The sequence below is a fragment of the Hirundo rustica genome, chromosome 12 (genome assembly GCF_015227805.2).
Source record: "Hirundo rustica isolate bHirRus1 chromosome 12, bHirRus1.pri.v3, whole genome shotgun sequence".
NCBI lineage: Eukaryota > Metazoa > Chordata > Aves > Passeriformes > Hirundinidae > Hirundo > Hirundo rustica.
The window spans coordinates 16,751,184-16,773,609 of NC_053461.1; the positions used below are offsets into that span (position 1 = coordinate 16,751,184).

At 42.2% G+C, this 22,426-nt stretch overlaps 1 protein-coding gene across 20 annotated transcripts in view; it reads right to left on the reverse strand.

Moving 5' to 3' along the window:
* Window positions 1-1,155: 1,155 nt before the first annotated feature.
* Window positions 1,156-22,426, reverse strand: part of FOXP1 (forkhead box P1) — a 380,821-nt gene continuing 359,550 nt past the window's right edge. For 18 of the 20 annotated variants that reach the window (XM_040076749.2, XM_040076751.2, XM_040076756.2 and 15 more), the window contains 4 exons: window positions 17,776-17,897; window positions 15,569-15,638; window positions 11,775-11,941; window positions 1,156-5,709 (listed from right to left, as the gene is read on the reverse strand). In XM_040076749.2, coding sequence (XP_039932683.1) covers window positions 5,565-5,709; window positions 11,775-11,941; window positions 15,569-15,638; window positions 17,776-17,897 — 504 coding nt within the window. In that variant the 3' untranslated portion in view covers window positions 1,156-5,564. Of the gene's footprint in view, window positions 5,710-11,774; window positions 11,942-15,568; window positions 15,639-17,208; window positions 17,398-17,775; window positions 17,898-22,018; window positions 22,148-22,426 lie in introns of those variants that run through there. The other 2 variants (XM_058422309.1, XM_040076759.2) reach the window with 2 other exon arrangements.

The following is a 22,426-nucleotide window of genomic DNA, read 5'->3' on the forward strand; positions in this document are numbered from 1 at the left end:
AATCTTGCAGATGTGAAATTTTAATGAATTATTCATGAAAAATCTCTCCTCTGAAATTTCAGTTTGCTGCTAATGCTAGCTATTAAACATTTTATTTTTCTTTACAAAACTTGATGAGGAAAATAGATGTGTGCTTACTCGAAAGAGAAAGAAGGTGGGTTTTTCCTTTAGTTTGTCTCAGGTGACTGCCACTCGGGACTTTGCTCCTCAGTTTTGTGGACCAAGGGGTTGATCCTGCAAACTCCTTTTGGCAGGGATGCAGTGCACATTCCCAGCCCTTCCTACCAAAGCCAGCAGCACCATTCCCGTCAGGGCACTGCACTGGGAAGGAGCTGCAGCATGAAGACTCCAACCCCTTCCTTCAAGCTTTGAAACACAGTCCCACGAGAAAGCAAATTCCCTGTGACCCCAATGGGCAAAACTGAAGGAGTTACTTGGAAAAGAGGATTAATTCCATGAATTACATCGTCTTACTTGCTTCCAGTGCTCAAGCTTCACCCAACTGCCCCATACAGACCGTCCACGAAACCACCACTAAAATATTTTGTACTTGGGGGAGACCCAAAGAAAGACATGAGGTTTGTCCATCCATGAATGAGCTGGGAAATGGATGAGGCGCCCATGGATCAGGGACCATGGGATGTGAAATCAGAATCACTGTGCGTGGCGGGGGAACAACAAAACAAGAACTTCGGACATGGCAACTTGCATTACCAGTGTGAACAACCAGCATTTTTATTGCATTTGAGAATGCTATAATGTCAGTAATTAGTACTGACTACACAACATTTTTTATTGTCTGTATCAACAGACATGGAATGATGGAATTACAGTTGATGTAAGGAATGAGTTTCTTTTATGCCTTATCAAAAAAAAAAAAAAAAAAAAAAAAAAAATCTTGTTACTGGCAGCACATACACACGAAGCACCATGCTAACAGTCTGGACTGTACCATTTTCATCAAGGCTTATGGGTAGAAGATACTTGATTACCTGTTCTGGGCCCATTAAAATGCAGTCCTGAACTGCAAATTCACCTCGCAAGACTAGAATACTAAATGACTTCTGAAACATCTAAAAAAATCACTCTGAGTTCATTAACCAAAGGTACCAAAGGATTTTAAAAGAGTTTAAAACGCGTTTGGTTCTCTTTTCTCCATGCTATAATGAGCGTGAGAGTATTGGCAATCTGAAAACTACAATAGTTCAAAATTATTTTAAAAAACTTTATATATATATATATTTATGTATGTATATATATAAAATATCTAATGATCTGCAATATTTGTAGAACCAGCATGCCTGCCCCAGTCTCTCCCTGAAGCTGAGCTCCAGGAAAGGGGAGGTGCAGGACCTGCAGTGGGACTCTTGCGAGTGAGAATCAAAAAATGGTCGTATTTTTTGTGGTCACTTGCTCTACATAAGCCTTGATTTTATTTTTTTTTTTTTTCATTTCACTTCTAGTTGAATGCAGAAACCTAACAGGTTTTACATTTACAAACTTTTTTTTTTTTCTTTTTTGTGGACAAGGAAGGCTTTGACTCTCATTCCTGACAGCGATTTACCTGATACATGGTACTACTTTCATAATGTACGCTTTTCTTTGAGAAAAAAAAATGTAACAAATTGTCTTTACATCTTGGCACCTTGTAAAGTTTTTTTTTTGTTTTTTTTATACAAAAAGTTCAATAGTTTGACACTCCCCATTATTAATCACTACTTCACTGATAAACTTTGAAAGTGTGACCCTGGAATTCATCATGCAAAATATTTACTGCAGCAGGAGAAAAACATTTTTTTTTTTTAATGATTTTTTTTTTTTTCCTTTCAAATATATGAACTTTGTTTAAGACAGCCAGAAAAGGCAGTGGTAAGATAACAGAAGGGGTGGGAAAGTATCAAAAAAACCAGCTTAAACACAAAAACTGTACAAAAATGCTTCGATCAATGATAACAGGAGAAAAAAAAAAAATCTGTCAACTATGTTACAATTTAAAAGCTGAAAAAAAAAAAAAAAAAGTCAGGGATTTTCTCCCACATGTCAGCAAATGTCATCCAATATTCTTAAAGCAAGGATAACTAAATAAAATACATGTGCAGCGTATTCTGCAATTCCATTACATACAGTAGTTTTTTTTTTTTCAAAGCTATTTTTTAGTATAGTTAATATAAAGCAGTTGCACAAAAAGCAAAAGGTGTTTTGACAAACAGGTCTGCATTTATTCCTTTCGAGGAATGATATCTAAAAAAAGGACCTTTCCACCTTTTCCTCCCTCCCCACCCTCCCCCCAAAAGACAAAGGCTCACACAGACACAGTGGGATATATATGTACAACATAATAAACCCCTCCCTAAAGAAGCAACTGTATATCCAAAGGGATACAGAATCAGAATTGTAAAAATCATAGTGAAGTTTGCTTGATGTAAAGCCTGAGATTTTCAGTTGGTTCTTCCGCAAGGCTGCAACACCTGCCAGATATGTTAAACTCTAATTTTTTGTTTCTTTTTCTCTTTTTAATTTTTTTTTTTATTTTTGCTACAGTCTTTAGACTAAGCATGCAAGACATACAACTAAGTGCAACTGAGTGAAATGTATTTTTTATTTACTCATTCCCTAACAGTTTGGACTGAGGTATGCGTACTAACAGTTTCTCATGCTGTTATCTTTACTCATGTCTAGCTACACATGCTGAGAATGAACTAATCTACCAGATTTTTATCCCCCTTCTGAATACCGAACTAACCAGCAAACCACTCAGTTTCGAAGCACAGGGCTCAATTCTCATGATCCCTGTCTGGCTACCGCCGGCACGTCACGAAGCTGCCTGGATATAATTTAAACCAAAACTGGAAAAAAAACCTAAAAAAAAAAAAATTTAAAAAAAAAAAGTTTCCAAATGACCACAGACTGCCCTTTTTTTTTTTTTTCCTTCTTTTTTTTGTTTTTCCTTGTCTTTTTGAAACAGAAAGCAGAGTTGAGTTTTATAGAAGTAACTGCCGATAAAATTTCTTGTACCAAAGCTTATGAGTGGACAGGAGTGTTATTTCCTTATGAAAAATGCTGACCAAAACAAAACTGAGTAAATGTGCCAAGATCAACCAAAATTAAAGCAGTCATCCCAGCACAGTCCCGGAACAGAAGTGGCACACAATCTGTAGAACCAAAGACCAAAAATTTTTTTTTTTCTTTTAATTCTAGAAATACCATTATGTCGTCCAGTTAAATTGTGGGAGCTTTTCTGTTCTCTTCTGTGTTTAATTGAACTGTCTCCTTTATCTGATACTCTAATTTTCCACAAAATAATTGTGTCTTTCCTTTCTTCAGCTCCCTTCTCATAGCTCCCCCAGTAACACTGATTCCTAGTTTTAACCTCAAAAGCTCTCCTCGATTCCTCTTTACAGACTTTCATTTTGGTCACTGTAAAGAATTGCAAATAAAAAGTAACAACTTTGGTTCAGACATCTACTTGGCCTTCTAAATTTTCTAGAATAAAGGAGCAGTTTCCCTCTCAGGTTAGCAATAGCCCACATCTTGTCATTTCCCTCTAAATTCTCCAACCTCCTTTGATCAACAATAAGAGGATATTTGGCTTCATAAGATAAAGCATATAACAGAGAACATAATTTACCTTTGTGTAATATCTTTGGTAATTTTAGGAAAAAAAAAAGGTACAAAGAAGAATATAAATTAAGCTCTGAAAGGCTTTTCGAAATAATAAAAAAAAGCTACAGTTCTACATAAATAAATGAGTGACGGAAAAGTGGTTGCAGAATGAAAATGTTTAGGTGTTTGGTGACTGAGGTTTACTGACCTATCGCAACAGATTTTGTATGTCGTGTTTGCTTTTTTTTTTTTTTTTTTGTTTGTTTTTTTTGCAGAGCTTTGCCAGTTTTGCCTAACAAGCCCCGGCGCCAATTCTCTCCCAACTCTCCCGACTCCTCCGGTGAGGTTTCCATACTGGCTGGTGTAATATTGCATAACAATCCTAACTGCAGTACTGGATTTGCACAGCTGAAAATTAACACTTTAGCATTAGTGGGGCCCCGTCCTTATTAACTCCCGTAACAAGTTCAGTCTGAAATCTAATTTGTATTCAAACAGATTAACGCCACCAAGCAATCCTGAACTGATGTTTAACCGTGAAACATCACCACGTACAGTAACAATTTAATGAAGTCATCTTTCCAACCACTATTTGCAAATGCAAATGGAAAAAAACAATGGAAAAAACCCAGAAGTTGTAATAATAAATGTTTAGGTGCCCATCTCGGTAATCTTAGATATTTCAGAAAGATTTGCTGACCCATTAGTACTCTTGTTAAACAACCGAGAGCCTGCCACTGTACTATTAATTCTCTACTAAAAGTGAATTCTGTTGGTGCTGCATATGTTTCTTTGTGCTGTTCAATTTTGTGGCATTTGCTAATATTCACCGTTGCTGCCAAGAAAAAAAAAATCAAAAAAGAAAATCAAAAAACCCAAACAAAACAAGAATATATTAAAAATACTGCTTTGTGGAATGAATCTGTGTTGCTTCCTACAGTGTTTCTATGTTCATCTGTCATTCATTCTCATTCTTGCAGTACTTCGTTCCTCTCTCCGTTGGACAACCCTTCCACATGTATCGTGCAGCATTTGGGACCTTTTCAAAAAACAACAACAAAAAAGGAGACACCGAAATGGAATGTTTTCCATAGCTAAAGAAAACATGGTGGCATCTGAAGGAAACTGGAATGAATGACAGAAAAAACTACAAACAATTCAATGACATTCAGCTTCGTATAATAAAAACACCTATTAACATTCATCACAAAGTACAGAAAACGTTGAAGCCTCTGAGAGGCCCTGGGCCCAGATGAGGCCTGAGGTCAGAACTTAAAATGGTAGAGGAGAAGTGGGGCGGGGGAATAAAAGCAATACATTAAAAAGTTTGGGATAATTTCTTCTTTGAACCCCTCCCCGATATACACGCTCACACACACACACACACATACCCACACACGTGCACACACAGGCCTTCCCCAACCCAAATGGAAGCAAAAAAAAAAAAAAAAAGAAAAAAGAAACCAACCAACGAAACAAAAAAAAAAAAAAAAATGGAGTAAAGGCAGTGATAATCAACATGCAGTACTGTGCAAATATGTTGTCCATTGGAATCCTTAAAATCTGGGCAAAGACTTGATCTGCAGTTCAGGTGTACATGCTCAGTTTGATGTCCTCAAGTGTCCAAAATTGGCAGGACCTGCAGTCCACAGCTGGCTGCTAAATGCAAGTGAATCAGTTTAGCAAATTTACAACACTGATGTTGACTGTAAGAGAGGAAAATCCCAAGTACCAAACAAGTCCATCCAATGCACAGAGTACAAATTCCTTTTTTCAACAAAAAGTAGAAAAATCAAAAATACTCCCAAATGGGATACTTGATGGCACTAAGAGTTAACATATTTCATAGTTGTCAAAGTGGACTGAGAATCCTCCAGACTGTACAATAAAGGAGAGATTTCACAGCTAAGTTTGACGTGTTCTTCCAATCTTCATTCTCAGGATAACGATGTCAGACATACTCATTCTATGTCCTCATTTACAGGTTCATCTTCATAATCTCTGTCATGATCAAAATCTGGACTGTGGTTGGCTGTTGTCACTAAGGATAGTGGGCCTTCATTTTCATCTGGGTCTAACGGTTCTTCTTTGACATGCACGGGGTGCCTGGGAAAACAAAGCAAAAGACAATCAGCAAGCTGCTCATTAAAAAATGGTTTTGACAGCACGGGTGGTTTGGGGAGGAAGGCGAGGTGGTTTGGGGGGCTGAGACCTGGAGGGCCAGGTCTGAGAGCTCCAGGTCACCAAGGGGAAGACCCTCAATGTCTGTGCTGGCCATGGAAGCCAAGCCAAGCACAATCTCCCAGGTAACAGCCAGCAGAACAAGAGTAAACAGCCTCAAGTTGTCCCACAGGAGGCTTAAGTTGGGGTTTAGGAAAATTTTCTTCACTGTAAGAGTGACCCAGCCCTGGAACAGGCTGCCCAGGGGAGTGATGCAGTCACTGCACCCAGAAGCCTTCAGAAAACATGTGGATGCAGTGCTTAAAACATGGTTTAGCGATGGGCTTGGCAGTGCTGGGTTAATGGCTGGACTCAGTGATCCTAAAGGGCTTTTTAGAGCTTAATGATTCTAAGACTCCACGAAGGCTGTGCCAGGCAGGCAGCACTCAGCTTCCCCGGGAAAACACTCTGGGAGGAGCACCTCGATAGGGTTTCCGTCTCGGGATCGAGAGAAAACGCTCTCGGCTGACACATTAAGTTAATATGATCTTTGGATAAATAAGTGGAATATGCATCCGAAGGGGAAGGCAGCGGCCCGCCAAGGCCTCCGCGCGGCGCGGGCCGGGCTAATCATCCTCGCTGTGTGCGCAGCGTCTCTCGTTAACATGCAGAACCTGTGAGACAACTCTCCAGAGGACGACCCCAAGTGAGGTTCTATCATTAATCAACTTCAAGCAAACACAGCAAAGAGACACCATGATACATGCTTTAAACTCCAAATTAATGCATATTTTTACAAACTGTCAATAAGGGAAGAAAAGCCCTGCCAGGAAACACAAACAGAGAGGAAAAGGCTCGCTCAACACAACAATATGATAAGAAAGCACAGTCCTAACGAGAATAATAACACTGTCAGCTGTAAACAAGGCAGAACATGATCCCCAGCTCATGGTGGGCACAAGGATGTACTAAAGAGATGAGATCTGCCAAATTTCTCATTACAGCAAAGCACATGAATAACCCGCAGGGGAATGGGGCTTGGTCATTCAAAACGGGTGTGATAACAATTGAAAAATGTTGTTCGTAAATCATATTTACAACAAATCCTGTACAAATACAAATTACCTTTTTTTACTACTCTCTTTTTTTTTTTTTTTGTTCAGCAGCTTTTGAAATGTAAAGTAGCCATGTGAGTCAATAGCGTCTTGTTGGTGGGACTTTATAGGAAAGTAGGATTTTATTGACATTACCAAGTATTAATAATGCGACACAGCAACGGAGACCCTGTTTGCTTCCTAAATAATTGATGTTGTAGGCAATCCCTTAAAATAAAGTGTTAATGAGTTCAAGTCCCACTCTGTCTCTCACTGAGTTGATATCCACCCCCAAGACTCTTGTTTTTTTCTCTGTGCAGGCTGATTTAACCCTTTCACATATGCAACACGAACAGACAACGTGAAGCCCACACCTTCACCGTAAGAACTTTTCCTGTGCTTGCACAGCTTTGCTTTAAAATGAGTGATTTAGAATAATTGCATTGTGTTTTATGTTTTGTGTGGATAGGAACAACACTGCTTGTACTCCACTGCACGGACAGACAGCAAGGATAAATCACTGGGCAGGGAAAATGTACTCAGCATCCACAGACAGACCAAAGGCAGCCTTGCCTACTTCAAGTGTGTTAGCTGTATCCCTGTAGCCTATTTCTTTAAGCTTGAGCCTGGATCAGTTTAAGAAGCATCCAACTTGCTGACTACAGACAATTCTAATGTGAGCTGCAAATGCCTTTCAAGTCCCTGCTTGTTTCAACTTTTTGAGTAATAAAGTGCTGGATCAATACTTAAGTATTAACTGCACCTTCCAACTCGTCCAAAGAACACTGGGAGAAGTGATGCAGCATCCATGTACACACACGTTTTCCCTTCAAATCCACTAATATGTACCCCATCAACACATCTCTGGGAGTGAAGATGTTCCGCTGCATGTCATGTAATTTTTGAAAAAATTACACACTGAGAGCACAGCTCATACCGTTTTAACCTAACTAGTGAAAAAGGAGGGGTAAAGAAAAGCCTGGAAAGAGACAATTCAAGGATCAGAGGTTAAGAACTGGCATAAATATATAAAAAGTCTTGCAAGCAGATTGTCACGCTGGAGGCGTGCATGTGCTACCTGTCCCAGCAGCTCATGGCCTTAGTGAATATTAAACCATGCTGAATACCTGCAACCAGAGAAACTTATATTATGAATAGGCTGTGGGGCCCCTCACTTGGGAGAAAACATGAAATGAAAAACAGAAGAAAAAGGGGGAAAGAGCAGCTGCACTGAGAGCCCAATAAAGCCTGTGCTACTTGGCCTTTATGGCAGTGATCTTTTTTATTGCTGTTTTAATGTAAAAGTCTTGCTATTTTGCTTTCTAGTTTTGATGCTGCTGCTGCTGGGCTTATTTACTTTTTTTCAAGTATTATTTTTGAAAACATAGAAGGGAAATTTTCAAAGGGGAGAGGAGAGCACATCACGGGCAGCAGAGAGGCCTTGGTACATGGACTGGAGTTTCTCCAAAGGCTGCCCAATGTCCCAATGCATCCCCACCTCCTTGGGTACTAGCAGGTTAGACAGGTGCTTACTGTGCTCATAACCACTCAAAGTGCTGTGAAAGCTCATTCAAAGGCCCCCAAACCTTTCCAAAGCAAACTCTGCCCCTCTTCTGGTTTTGTTATGAAGCCAGGTGAAGCCAGGTGGTTTTAAATGAGGTTCTCTTTGAGGTTTGGTGTGATTCCCCGAGGTCAAAAAACAAAACTTTGAGGTGTGAGAAGCAACAGAAATTATGAAAAGCTCTGCTCACCTCTGGGTGAGACAAAGCCAGAGAGGGCCACAAAGCCACAGGGAGCAGAGTCACACCAGCCTCCCCCAGCACCTCACGTGTTGCACAAACATCAGACAGCAAGCTTGGCAAAACCTCCATCCCCTAAATGAGGAGGTTATCTGGGTAACACAGCCTCCAGGGAGAGAGCTGTAAGGAAAACAATGCCAAAAAAATCCAACTCCTTGTGTATTCTGTCAGCTGTAACCACAAAATGGCATGTGAGGAGGAAACGTTCCCAAATCTGTGATTTTTCTCAAACATTTCTGAGCAACTGAAATAAATAACCTTAAATAATCTTGAAGGCAAAGGGAGACTTTCATATCCTCTCAAGTCTGAATTTCTATTTACCACCTCACCAAATCCTCAAACTGGGGAGGGAAAACTTCCTTTAGAGACTGAAGAATTCAGTCTGCTGAATTACAGAAAAGGCAAATGCTGGGTTAAGCAACAAGAAAAAGAAAGGGGGGGGGGAGGAAAGAAGGCAGAGAAAAGAAAGGGTTTCCCATTTCTGTTTTTACAGCAGCAGAAATTCAGCACATTCCTTTTAAGTAGATGCCTGGGACTCCAGAAGGGGTTAACAATAAATAACCTTGCTGAACACAGATTCCCCTTCTTTTCACAACTGAGTAATTCTTTTGTTTGTCCACTCTGGGAACAGAGGAGTTTTTAATAAAGCTGACTGTTGTTTAAAGCCACTGAGTTCTGGTGGTGCACACAGCATGGAGTAGTTTGCTTTGTGGCTACCTTTGGAGCATATCAGGATGAAAGTGTTATGTCCCCAAGCTGTAATTATGCGACTACTTTCTAGTGTTTCAAAAGGAGGGAGAGAGAAGGGAAAAAAAACCCACCCTAGCTGTGGTTCAGTGTGTCATAAAAAGGAAACGAATGAGCGGGAATAAGACTTCAGCTCAAGTGTTAGACTTCTTAGCTGTCATGTTAACAAGGTCCTTTAAACCTTACAATAAAGTTTAAAACTTGATTTCTTCTAATACACTGAAATAGTTTAAAAAATAATTTGCATTACAACAAGGAAATCTGTTCCGAGAAAAAAAAAATGAGATTGTTGTTAACAAAGCAGGAGCATGAAAAATAAAAAACTTTCACAGCGTCGCTGTTGACTCATGATTTTATTTAGTAAACAGGGTAAACCCTATAACGTGTGAATGGTGTTCTGGCTTTAGATCCCTTCAAACTACTTAGAAACACCATTATAATGGGGAAGCTCCGAGGCTGGTATTGGAATATCACCCGGCCACATTTTACTTAAGCAAAAAGAAACGTTCAGCAGAGAACACATATATTATCAATTCTGAGAAAATGAAAACACTCAGGAAACAATCATTTCCATATTACAACAGAAAATTGGATTTTCTGGTGAATAATGAAAATGAGGCATCACTCCCCCGACCTCCTTCTCTCTCCACTATTTGTTCTGTGCCCCTCACCTTGGTATCAATGTGCTAAGAGATGATTATTAAGTGCAACAAAGGCCACAGCTATGCACAGTTCTGGTAGATGTCCTAGCCTGTTTCAACTGGGTTATTTTTCCCTCCTCTCAGTCTATTCAAAGACAAGGAAACCTTAGGTGAAATGAGAAGTGCATGAACTGCACTAGCCTTGAACTTGCAAAAAAATAATTACTTGGATTAACGCAACATCATAAACGTTCATCCTTGTCTGTTAGGCCAGGAGAAACCCCTGGGAGAAGTCTTGCTTTTTGAGAAAAGTCATGTCCCTCCACTCCTCCTTCACGCCGGCCCTGCGTGGTCACAGGCAGAGGATAACAAATTGTGACTAAAACTGCCTGGAGATGAGTCCGTCTGTGAGAGACGGAAAGTGTGTCATGCAACGTTACTTTGGGAGAGATAATTAATACTGCACAAACAATCACTGGAAAAGCTAAACACATTATTTGAATGTTTTGAAGTAAATGGTAAAAGACAATGTTTAAATTAATTATTAATTAAAAATGAATGTTGCCATCTTTAAAGATTTTTTTTTCAAAGCACTTTGTGCACTGATTTAAAACACCGCAATATCAAAGTACCCAGAGCCTCAGATTCCTTCGTGCCCCCTCCCCTCTGACAACACATTATGCAGGTGGGAAACTTTTTTGCCATTAAATGCTAATTAGTTTCACAACTAATTACTACCATGGTATTAGGTTAATGTTTTTTCTACTTTTTGATTTAGACTTACTTTTGTAAATCCCTTATTCAAATTACTTTGAAGTGAAAGACTACAAATTAGTTCTCTTTTTAAACGTGTAATGTGAGCCCTGGCAAGCCAGCCAGTAATTTTACGGGCTGTTTTAAGGAGCAGGGGGAAGACAGGCAGCGTGGTCACTCACAGGTACCCAAGTGCTCCGCCGAGCTTTCGGGAATGACAGGACTTGTAAACCCCGGCTTCCTCACCCGCCGCCAATTACCCGGCGTGCGATGTGAGGGGAGGGGGGAGTTTACAGCTTTGCAAACTCACTCCGTCACCCCATAAATACCGCACACACCCATCGGGGCATCACACCCTTCCTGCCTTACCCTTTCCTGCGCCCGCCCGCTGCCCGGGTGCCGCTCGCGTTGAGCGGGGCCGGCGAGCCCCCGCCACTTCATGTGGTTATAGACGCGCTCATTACACCACCGTCTGTTGCTATAATGCCCCTATTCCCCTTTTGATATTTTAAGAGCAATCTATAAATCACACAGACCTTCATGTTAATGCTTAGCAAGACCGTTTTGCGTTGAGTGGTTTTTTTTTTTTTGGACCTGCCAAACAAGCCCATTACCCAGCTCCGCCCCACGGGCCGTGCTCATCGCGTAAACCAAAGGGGAGAGAAATCACAGGTTTTCTCCAAGAAACATAGTTGCCGGTGAGGTTTCAGGAGGTTTAAAGAAGAGAACTGCAGACCAGTGAACAATTTTATAGCTCTGTGTCCTTGGACCGGATTAAGCTGCTCAGTTTTATGCGGAAACTGGTAAATGGCTCTTTCACGTTCTAACCACCCTACGCATGTGCCTAGATGAAGGCAGATGTCTGCTCTTGCTGCTCCATCCATGAAGCTCAGGAAGAAGCCAGGAGTTTCCAGAGTCACCCCTGAGCAGATGGTAGGACAAGCCCAAGAGCCAGCACGCGCCCCTGCCGTACTTACATCGCTTGCATAGGGGAACGTCCTGGACTGCTGTCACTCCCGTTACTGTTCGTATGCTCCATTGCACCATTGAGCTCTTCCCTCATCGCACTGGCTAAATTGCCCAGAGTGGGATTTCCCATGGAAGCAGTAGTGTATAGAGGTATACTGTTCTCAGCCATTGAAGCCTGCCAAGGACACAAACAAATCCATGAAGAGCCATGACTAACGTTTTTATACATTGCACAACACGCTCACTTGTTCCAAAACATTCTCCACATTTACATTATTTGCAATTACAGGTTTTTTAAAATATTGTACTTTCTCATAGGTATTGCCCTGGCTCCATCAAGGGAAATTTAACATCATTTAGATCTGGGTTTAAGGATTCATAGTTGTATTGGCTTATAAGAGGATGGAGTCTTCCGTTCCCTATTTGGAATTACACACCCTGGAAAGAAGAAAATGTCCTTTCCCTACTTTTGCTTCATGAAATTATGTTTGGGCCTTTGGGGTATTTTTTGTGGCTTAGGTTTGGGCTTTGTTTCTAATGAAAAGGGGAAAAAAATTGAAACTGGCTCAGCTGATAAGTCCTTCCCACTGGAGTGCGCGGGCACCAAGCAAGAGTGCGGCATCACCAAGTTTGGTTTTTCCTTGGGACATGTGTGAGGCTGCCATCAGCACTAACTGGATCAGAGCTGCACCCATCGACCTGAGAGCTGAACCACTCCATGTGGAATTCTTTAAACCTCAACAACTCAAATCTTACCTTAGCTGTTACAGTCTGATTACTTTATTTTGATTTTTCCCCTTTGTTCTAAGGAAACATCATGCAGCGGCACACTGGAGTTAACTCTCTAAATGGAAATCTTTGTAGGAAGAGAATGAACTGTTAAATATTTTCCTTCTGATTCCCACCGTTCTGCCTGCTAATATTTACTGTGTGTCAGCATTAGCTCATGTTGACAGCAAAGTCCCGGCCCAGCGCAGCAGTGGTGGGAACGCAGAAATCCTGAGCCCCAGAGGAGCCTGGTGTTTGGTGGGGATGGGAGGCACTGGAACAGGAGAGAGGCACAGGGATGGGAAGCACAGTTTCCTGAGGCTGCAGCGCCCAGGGACTGGAAGGACATTTAACCATTTCACCCATCCCAGCCGGATCTGGCTGACATCATCCGCGGCTCTCCGAGCCATGTCAGCGCCGGGCAGCCACAGACGCTGGCTCGGCAGCACTTGACCTGCTCTGGGGAGAGGTCAGCTGGCTGCAGTGGCCAAGCAAAAAAAAAAAAAAAATCCATCAGGCTGGGTCTGCATGATGCAAACCTGGCCCGTGGGAGGGGAATCCATGCAAACATACTCCTCACCAAACGCTCTCGCCTGCTCCTAACTCGTGGGACCAAATTCCTCGCTTGTAGCCAAGCTGGCAGTTCTTCCCAGGCAAGCACAGCCAGAGACAGGGTGGGGGGAGATGGGATAGGAAGGGAGGGCAGGACCAGCCCTCGCTGCAGCATCTCCAGAAGCACAGCCCCTTTTATTCTTCCTTATGTTGACCTCTCCATGTGCAGCCCTATGTGTCACATGTGATTACAAAAGCTATTCTAACGGGGAGGATTATTTTTATCTTCTTGATTCAACAACCGGCAAACTCATTGTGATTAGGGGATGCAAAGAATGGTTCACATTTCCTGCACTTGGCAAAATAATGACTCAAGTTCTTCACCCACAGTGATAACTTGTAATTGCAGTAAAGCAATTTACTAGGGGAGAGGTGGGACACTGGGAGTATCTGCTAGGAAGCCAGTAATAGGGGAGGGGGTGTTTTGGGAGCCCCTGTTGACCCAATGGTAAAAGAGAGAACTGTGAGAGCTGGAGTCCCCATACCTTCCATAGACAGAGTGGGGAGAGAGCTGCTTCTTCTCCCTGGCCACGAGGGAAAACAGATAGAGGAGATGTCAGCAGGGTCTGGGTGAAGGAGAGGGGATGCTCTGCCAGCCCACAGGAAAAGAAACCACTGCCTGCCATGCCAGCAGCACACAGCCTGCTATGCAGACCCCACAGTGCTCATGGGGATGTGCAAGGAGCAGGACTTCCCAGAACCCACAAAAGCTGGGGGGAACACTGCTCATCAATTATTAATTAGACAGAATGCAGGTCCTGGCAGGTGTCCTAGAGGAATTTGCTGCCCAACTGAGGTCCAAACTGCCCACATGGCAATGGCCACCTGCATTATTTACCCAGACCCTCAACATCCCCAGAGAACCCACTGGGAGTTTGCCACCAAAATCCAACGGCAGGGAGAGAAGTGTGGAACCTGCTGGTGTATGTTCACCCTAGAAGAGGACCTGCCTCAGTGCAATGCTTATTATTCATCCCCATTTATTAGAGCGGTGACAGGGGCAGCAAATCTGGCCCAGGCTCCTCTCTCCATCAGCTCAGCTATGGGGGGGCACGAGGACGTGGCTCTCTCAGGGAAAGTGGGGAATGGAAACAGTTTGGACGTTATCACTAAAGACAAGAATGGATGGAGATGACGACAACGACACGTGTTTCAGAAATAAAACACGAACAGTTCCATATGATAAGCATATTAATTGAAATTAGTCACATAGTTAACAATGTGAAGAAATGCAGGATCATTTCATTTTTGCCTTTCAGCCTCATGAATGTAAAATGTGCTTGTAATCTTAATACTATTCAGGAGACAAAGCAGTCTTTAAAAATCACACTTCACAAGACTCAAGGGAAAATAAGTTACTAATGAATGGTATTTACAGTTGCTTCATTTAAACATGCTTTCCTGGGCTTTGCAGGAGTTACTGCATAAACTCAGAGAATTAGAAGAAAGGCAAAACACCATTTTCCTCCTATGAATTTGTTTCTTGGCTCTGAAAAGAGAAGTCTACTAAACCTTCCACAAAATATGACTGGCCCAAGCAAATACCCATGGCCATCAGTGAACTTCTTGAAAAGTGACCCCCAAGATCCACCCGGGATCCAACCACTCACGGTGTTGCCTCCTGGAATAATACATAATATATAAACCAGGTCTGAACCCCCACACAAACACACAGACCCCACTACAAATCAGGGCATGGCAATGTATTTGTATCTTTGGTTTATACAGCAAACACTGACTTTATGTGGGGTTTTTGAGATTGACTCAGGAATTTATTGAAAGGGGAAAAAGGGCACAGGAAAAAGGGCTGGAGACATGGACATTTTTAGGCTGCAAGTTATTAATTCTGCACCCACACTTTGTGTATTTCTGCATCGTGAAAAAACTGAATTTTTGTCTTACAATTACAGTTTAAACCAATAAAAAAGATTTTTTATTTTCTATAGGAATTGCACCGTTTATTTTTTACCAACAATAGGAAGATAAGCAAAAATAGCCCTTAAAAGAAAAGGGGGGAAAATGATCTGCTTTCTCTTTAAAGCCATGAACAATAGAAGGTCACGTGCTGCAGTATCCTATCATTCAGCACATTAATAGCTGTGCTAGAGTAATTACACTTGTGGTATTTTTGCCTCAAGTGAAATTCTGAAATAAGAGGATGGAAATTATGATACTGCTGATAAATATTAATAAGTGAACTTTTAATTTTTTTGCCACAATATTCAAAATGCTAAGCATCTAGCTAATGCTGAAGCAGCCTGATATGTGTTTGCCTCCAGGGACTATGATGCTTTATGCACTTAAGAAAAAAGTTTAACGGAATTAAAATTTAATATCTAATTAGAGCAAGGCTAATATATTTTGAAATGAGTGGGGAAGACACACGCCTCTGTTGCATATTTGCTACAGTCATTAATCTTACCTGTAAAGCAGCATTGAGAGGTGTGCAGTAGGTGTGGCTGGTCTGTATGTTTTTAATAAGAGAAGGGTTACTGCATAAGAAAAACATAAAAAGGAGAGTTAAATGCAACCAACTTCTGTGCGAGCGTTTCGAGCACGTAATGCTTCCTCCCCCACCAGAAAACTAGAGCTGGTTTTCCACGAGTTCTCTTTCGTTTTTCTCTCTCTCTCTCTTTTTTTTTAATTTAAAGAAAATATCTGAGTTTTCGGCTACGGTTATCATATTTGCCTTTACTAAATAAGGAACATCATTATCTCTTGACGTTACCTCGCCATGTGTTCTACTACCCTGCGTTAGTGGCACATCTTGGCATCTCTGCTCATTTTAGCTGTGTTGAGGAGAAATTCTCCAGTTTTCATCCTGCTTGGGAGCTCGTTACCATGTGAAGGTCCATCGTGAGGAGGCAGTGATCAAAAGCATCACGGGACATTTTAAACTCTGCTTCATCCAAAGGACTCTCCGAGTTGCTGGCAGCGGAGTCTCTCCCACTGGAGGGGAGGGAGTCTCTCCCAATGGAGGGGGGCACCATGATGAGAGAGCATTTATTTGATCCATGTTATTTCCTGCCATGCCGATGGCCACGGTGAGGGGCTGCCCACACCATCGCCCCCAAGCAGCCTGTGAGCATGGAGGCTCAAAGGCAGGTGGCCCACAGAAACCACCACGCTGCCCTGAAGGCCATTTTTAGTAAAAAATATTCTGGTGTGCTGTTTTGGACTCTTATTTTTGTCAGCTTTACATAAGGGGCCAGATATGAGGAAAAGGAATGGGGACCACATGGGGTCTCTCTTGAGGAGGCATCCCAATATCACTGTTTCCATCAGGTGATAAAAAAAAAATAAAAAAATCATGAGATAGAAACTAGGTAAAAAAATGCCCATGCAAAATATCTCCCAAAAGTTTTATCACTCAATGGGAATGTGTTTTGTTTTTTTTTTTGTTTTTTTTTTTTTTGTGGTTTTTTTTTTTTAATTTTATTCACGTGGGAATAAATTGTGGTGAGCAGAGTCTTAACTGAGCTCCTTGCACAGGTACCAGCAAGGATCAGTTGTCCAGGAGAGATGGCCTTCGAGTAAAGGTGAAAGAAAATCCCTTTGGGAAGCCCAGGAATATTGGTGCAAGGCTGTTGTAGGTACATGATGACCTGCTGGCCACCTTTACAGCTGGTCTCAGTGCATTTTCAAACTCTTTAAAGTGAATTCAGCATTTCTGTCTTGTAAGTACCTTACTTTTTCGGATTAGGAATTGCAAAACAAAGCATACAATTGAAAGCAAAGGAAAATATCAGAATTAAAACTTATCTCAAACCTTTCCTGGCATATATCTGTCTTCCTGACACATCTACAGCAGTATATCTGTGCTAGCATGGATAATTATCCTAGTCTACGTTGCTCTATAAATAAATGCTTTAACAAACACGTCAGAGTAGAGTTTTTACTACAGGCATTTGGATTATCAGAGTAGGACACACAAAATACACGTAACAACCAAAAATTTAGTTTCTTTAGCAGCAAAGGTGATGACGCTATTTTGTGAAATGCAAGTCTACATGAGATGGGTAAATCATGCAAAGCAAAGCAACAGCAGAAAAAAAAAATTAAAGCAAGTAAAAGCTCTTACTGTGCAACAAGCTCGCCAAAGTTTTCATCAGGGCAGTATTTTCGAGGACGGCCTCGTTGAATATGACGGCCACGTTTAAACTCTTCATCATCAACAGTCCAAAAGGACCCAAACTCATCCTCTACTCTGATAAAGCACTTATGCAGTGAGAGGTTGGTGCGAATGGCACCCTGGGACAAGAGCAGCAGCAAAGGAGATGAAGTGGAAACAAAGGGACACGGGATCGGGGACAGAACAGACATCAAATACAGGGAAAAGGAAAAAGAAAATAAAATGCAATAAGCATAAGCAAATGGTTTGTGAGGGTTAATATGCATTGCCACCTAAAAGCTACTAGCATGTGATGCAACAAACACCAAGCAAGCAGGGTCAGGGTACTGGTGGGCATACAAACAGTAGTGATGAGATGTTTGTCTTGGTTTCCCTTAACTGAGACAATGCGAAACCACCTGTGGTTGGTCTAACACCAGCTAGCAGCCAAAAGCCTCTACGTTAAACTGTAAGCATGATCCGAGCTAGGCTAAGAAGTTCAAACATGGTGGACATACCCACTGATCTTTTGTGGCCTTCGTTTTTGGAACTCTAGTTCATCCACTGTCCATACTGCCCCTTTAACGTTTTCTACTCGCACAAAACACTTGTGAAGACTAAGATTATGACGCACTGCATTCTGCAGCAAGTATAAAAGAGAAAACATTCAAAAACCTTCTATGAGAAAATGCTCATCATTGTCCAAGAACAGCAGCAGCACAGTCAGCTTGACAGTTCTCATTTTGCAATGTTAAGCCCCTTCCCCTCCCCGCACCCGCTCGCTTTCCCCGGCTCTTTACATCTTATTTTGCAAAGACAAAATAAATATGAAAGCTTAAACCCAGGATTAAAAATTCACGTTATTCTTATCAATTATCCCCAGAGTGACTGAGAACAGCCACGATTTTAAGCATGCGTGTTGTAGCATATAGCACATTTCATACAGAACACAAGAGGAACATTGCTTAGACTTTTTCAAAACAAATATATACGCCCTGCAAAAAGAAATTTCTCCCCTCCTGGAAAAGAAAGCAAGTTAGAAAGAACAGAGAAGATTTTATGTAAGTACAGTCGACTGGATTTAGCTGTGAGGCACAGGAGTCGGTGTTGCTGTGGTTTCCCACAGCTGGGCTAATGTGATTCAGGTGCTGGACCTCCCTCCACACCCACAGCACGGGCTGGGGGCTCAGCAGCACCCCGCCGGCCGGCCGGCACCAACTCCTGCCTCCACGGCTTGCTCTTATATGGAAGTTGGCTCCTATTTCTGGCAGACTACCGTAGTGACTGATCTGAGCCTCTGCCAAGTGAAAACATGAGGAAGGCTCTCTGAAACAAAGTGCTAATATCCCCACAGCTCATCACCCAGAGGGACCCGCGCTCGTGGCATCCGATGCCCCAATGTCCACCCTGCAGCTCCATGCTGGGAAGGATGGGCACAGCCAACCCTTCCAACGTGCTGAGGCACAATGAGACACCTTGCTAAGGCATGGCAAAGCTGTTGGCTTTTCTCTCCCCGCTCCAGGGTGCCGAGAGCCTTGTCACTCCTCAAATGGGAGTGCTATGCTTCGTCCCCATTTCAGGAGTTTCCTGAGCAAAATACCCTGCAACAGCAGTTGGACCTGACGGTCTTAAAGGTTTTTTCCAACCTGAAAGACTCTGTGGTTCTACAAAGCCATTGTTCATGGAATTCACAGGAATTCATACATGGAGCTTGTTCCCAGCACCGCTGAAAGGGGCTTGGGAAACAGGAAAAACGGAAGAAGCCATTTGCTAAGAATCTGCAGGCGAGCAAACTCCATCCTCACTGGCACCATTGATTCAGTCAATCTGGTTGACTCGTTAGCAGGCACAAAGCCAGCCAAACACATGGCCTGGGTCTAGGCAACCAGGAGACAACAATTTTTTTTCCTTCCAACATCATCCTATTTTTTTTTTTCATGAACATGGGGTCTGGATGGTGAAAGGGAGATGTGAATGTCTAAATCACTGCACAAACAAAGGGTAGCACGGAGCATTTGTCATGTAAATCAGGGGGCGGTGGTGTGTGTGCTGGGAGGGGAAGGCAAAGAGTCTTCTGCTCCAATTCCCTGCCATGCCTACTGCAGTCCCCACACTCCCACCCTGGTAGGAGTGGGAGATTTGGGGTTTAAACTGCCTTTGCTCAGCAGATGCTGGAGTGCAAACACATCTTCTCTGGCGCCTGTAGGTGCCTGATCCAGGCACTTCAGCTTTTCCACACTTCTGCTTCTAAACTGGTGAAACAATAAACCCTGAATATGCTTTTCCTCTCAGCAAGGAAGAAATCTAGCACAAAGTCAACCTGTCCATCAGGCCTGCTTCCTTCTGCCCTTATAGTCTTCTTTCTGCTGTTATTTTTTAATGTTGCTTTTTTCTTTCTTCCCTCCCACCTCTTCCAGATCTCAGTACTGTCGACATTTTTGGCAAAACCCCTGATTTTGAGGTGGAGGAAAAACATGTAAACGCCCCACACCTCACGAGCTGAAATCAGCCAGCTCAGCAAGTGCTGGTGGGTGCCGCACTAGTGCAACCCGACACAGGGCTGCTGGCCCACATCTGGGTAACTCAGGCAGTTTCCTGTGAAAATGGGAACACTGTCAAGTCTGGAGCAAAATGTAAGAATAATAACGCTATTTCCCCCAGTGAAAGCTGATCTTGTGGTTCATACAGCAGTTGATCAAACGCACACGGCAAAGCCCAGCGAAGGGAGTCCTCAAGAGTTTGTAAATAGTCTCTAAAGACAGGGTTGAGCAGGAATATTTGTGTTTTTCTTTGAAAAAAATTAATGTTGGAGAAATACTTTACAGACTGTTCTTGTTCTCTTGAACTCCATCTGCAACTGATGGTTAAGGCAGTGGGACAGGGCTCTTGCTGGATAGGTTGAGACAGAGAAGTTGCATATTTACAGGATATCCATGAAACGTTGCCCTCATTTTCTATGTGATTTCCATGTGATTGCTTATTTAACAAGTTCATGCCAGAAAAAAATTGTTGTGTTTCCCCTGCCTCTGGATACTTGCTATCTAACAGTTTTATGTGAACAATACCCCAACGTGTCAGAGCCACACCTGCAGCTTGTGCCTCATGGCTGTGACTCAGTGCCAGCAAATTACTCCAAAAAATAAAAGCAAACAGACACTGCCTCTGACCTGTCAGAACCAGTTCACAGTGCTCCCCCAGCAATCAGCTTAACAGAAAAATTAGGAGCTATTATTGTAAGATTATATATTTACCTTGTTAAAAATATTTGTATGCAAGCCACTTTTGCAGAAGAATTACCCTGAACATGCTTGAATGTAGTAAATGAAAGGGTTTGTTATTTTAATAACTGCTCAGGCTCTGCCATACTGCATTTTGGGAAAGAGGTTCATTTTTTAAAGGTCTTTACTCTTGCCCTATTCTATGTTTTTGAAATAGGGCTCAGGGAAGCTTGTACACACCAAACCCTGACCCTAAACTTGGGGAACAGTGACCCAAACGCCCCCTAAGCATTAGCTGAAGGTGAGCACAAATCAGCACATATATATTCAAATTATTCTGATTCTGCAATTAGCCCCTTGTGCTTGTTCTGCGCCCTGTGGGCTTCCCATCATGCCAATCCAGTGCTGCATTTTCATCCCTGCTGTTCCTGGGAGCTGGCAGAAATCTGAGCAGTCTCCAGCATGAAAACCTGACCTACTCCAACCAGTTGTCTGTTTTGCTGGTGCTGGTGGATGTGGGGGTGAAGTTTTTCCTTCTCGTTACATGAAGCAGGACCTGGACACCTGCAGAAGGTCAAGGTGTACAAGGAGGGGTTTCCAAAAGGCACCTGCCTCCCTGGGACACAAGCCTGAGAAATCTGCAGCTCAGCCTCTCTGCTGCTCTTCTGTATCTGCACTGGCTTCTGGGACTGGATTTTTTGGGATGTCAAAAGCTAATTCCCCAAACTAGGCTCACAGGAGATACAGCCAGGACTGCCTGCTGCCTTCTTCCACTCCTCCCTTCACTTCCCTTTGCTGCTGGAACTAAATAGGATTTTTACTTTAGCACCCACACCTGCAGCTGCTGAAAAGCCCTACTGGAACCACTCCAGCAGCAAAAGACAGGCAGGTCTAAAAGGATCTTAAATCAGGGAAAGTTAATTTCCTTTCTGGATAGTAAGGAAGCTGCAAAGTTGAACACTGCTCATGTTTTCCAACTGCAGGGAAGAATCAAAGCAGCAATCACAGAAAGTTTTCCTGAACTTAAGAGCTTTTCTAGACCAGGGTTGAAAACGTACAAAATTGTGCTGGGATCTGAATGAAACGAAAACCATGCCACTAAAAACCAAGCTTACTTCCAAGGTCCATTTTTAGCTCCATCCGCTGAAGGAATTAATCTTAAATGCAGGCTGGGACAGAAAAAAACAGAAAGAGCTGATGGAACAGCATTTAAGGGACCTACTCATGCTACCTGGTCATTTGAAGTTGTTTGAGAACAACAGAGCTGTCTGGATTAAGAGAGATTTCAAGCACCAGGGTACAGTTTTTCCAGCAACACGACATCCTCTTATTTGAATCATTCATTTACGATTGCACTGGATTCAGAAGTGAATATGACTACTGAAGTGCTATATTTAAAATGGAAGAGTGGCCCCCCAAAATACAGAATAAAATTAACTCCCCAAACCTCTTATCTACCAGTATCTGTGACAGTTATCGAACAAAATTGAAGTGTGAAAGCCCAAGTTTATTTCTGTTAAAGACATTTCTTATTGAGGAGCTTGCTTCTTGCACATTAAATTCAATAAGCTTTTGCTGTGTGATTAAAAAAGACAGAGAGGAAGTTTGTAATAGCTGTTTATGTAGTTAAGAGTCAATCGACTGAGGAAAGAAATCCACTGATCTATAGATCCTAGGGAAAAAAAAATTGGTTGTTGTGATTAAAACCTGCTTAGCTAAAAAGATGAACAGTATATCTTCTACTGACATGAGAACTTTACCTTTTTTTTTTTTTTCATTTTCTAATACGTTCCGGCTGAAGAGCCTGAGTTTCCCTGCTTGTAGCAACCCCACAGAGGAACTCACGGCATAATCACAGAACATAAAAGCCAATAATGGGGATTCAATTAGTGGTTTTCAAAGGCAGAGGAATTTTTTCTGCCAAATATCAAATTGTTCCCGCAGATAAGGC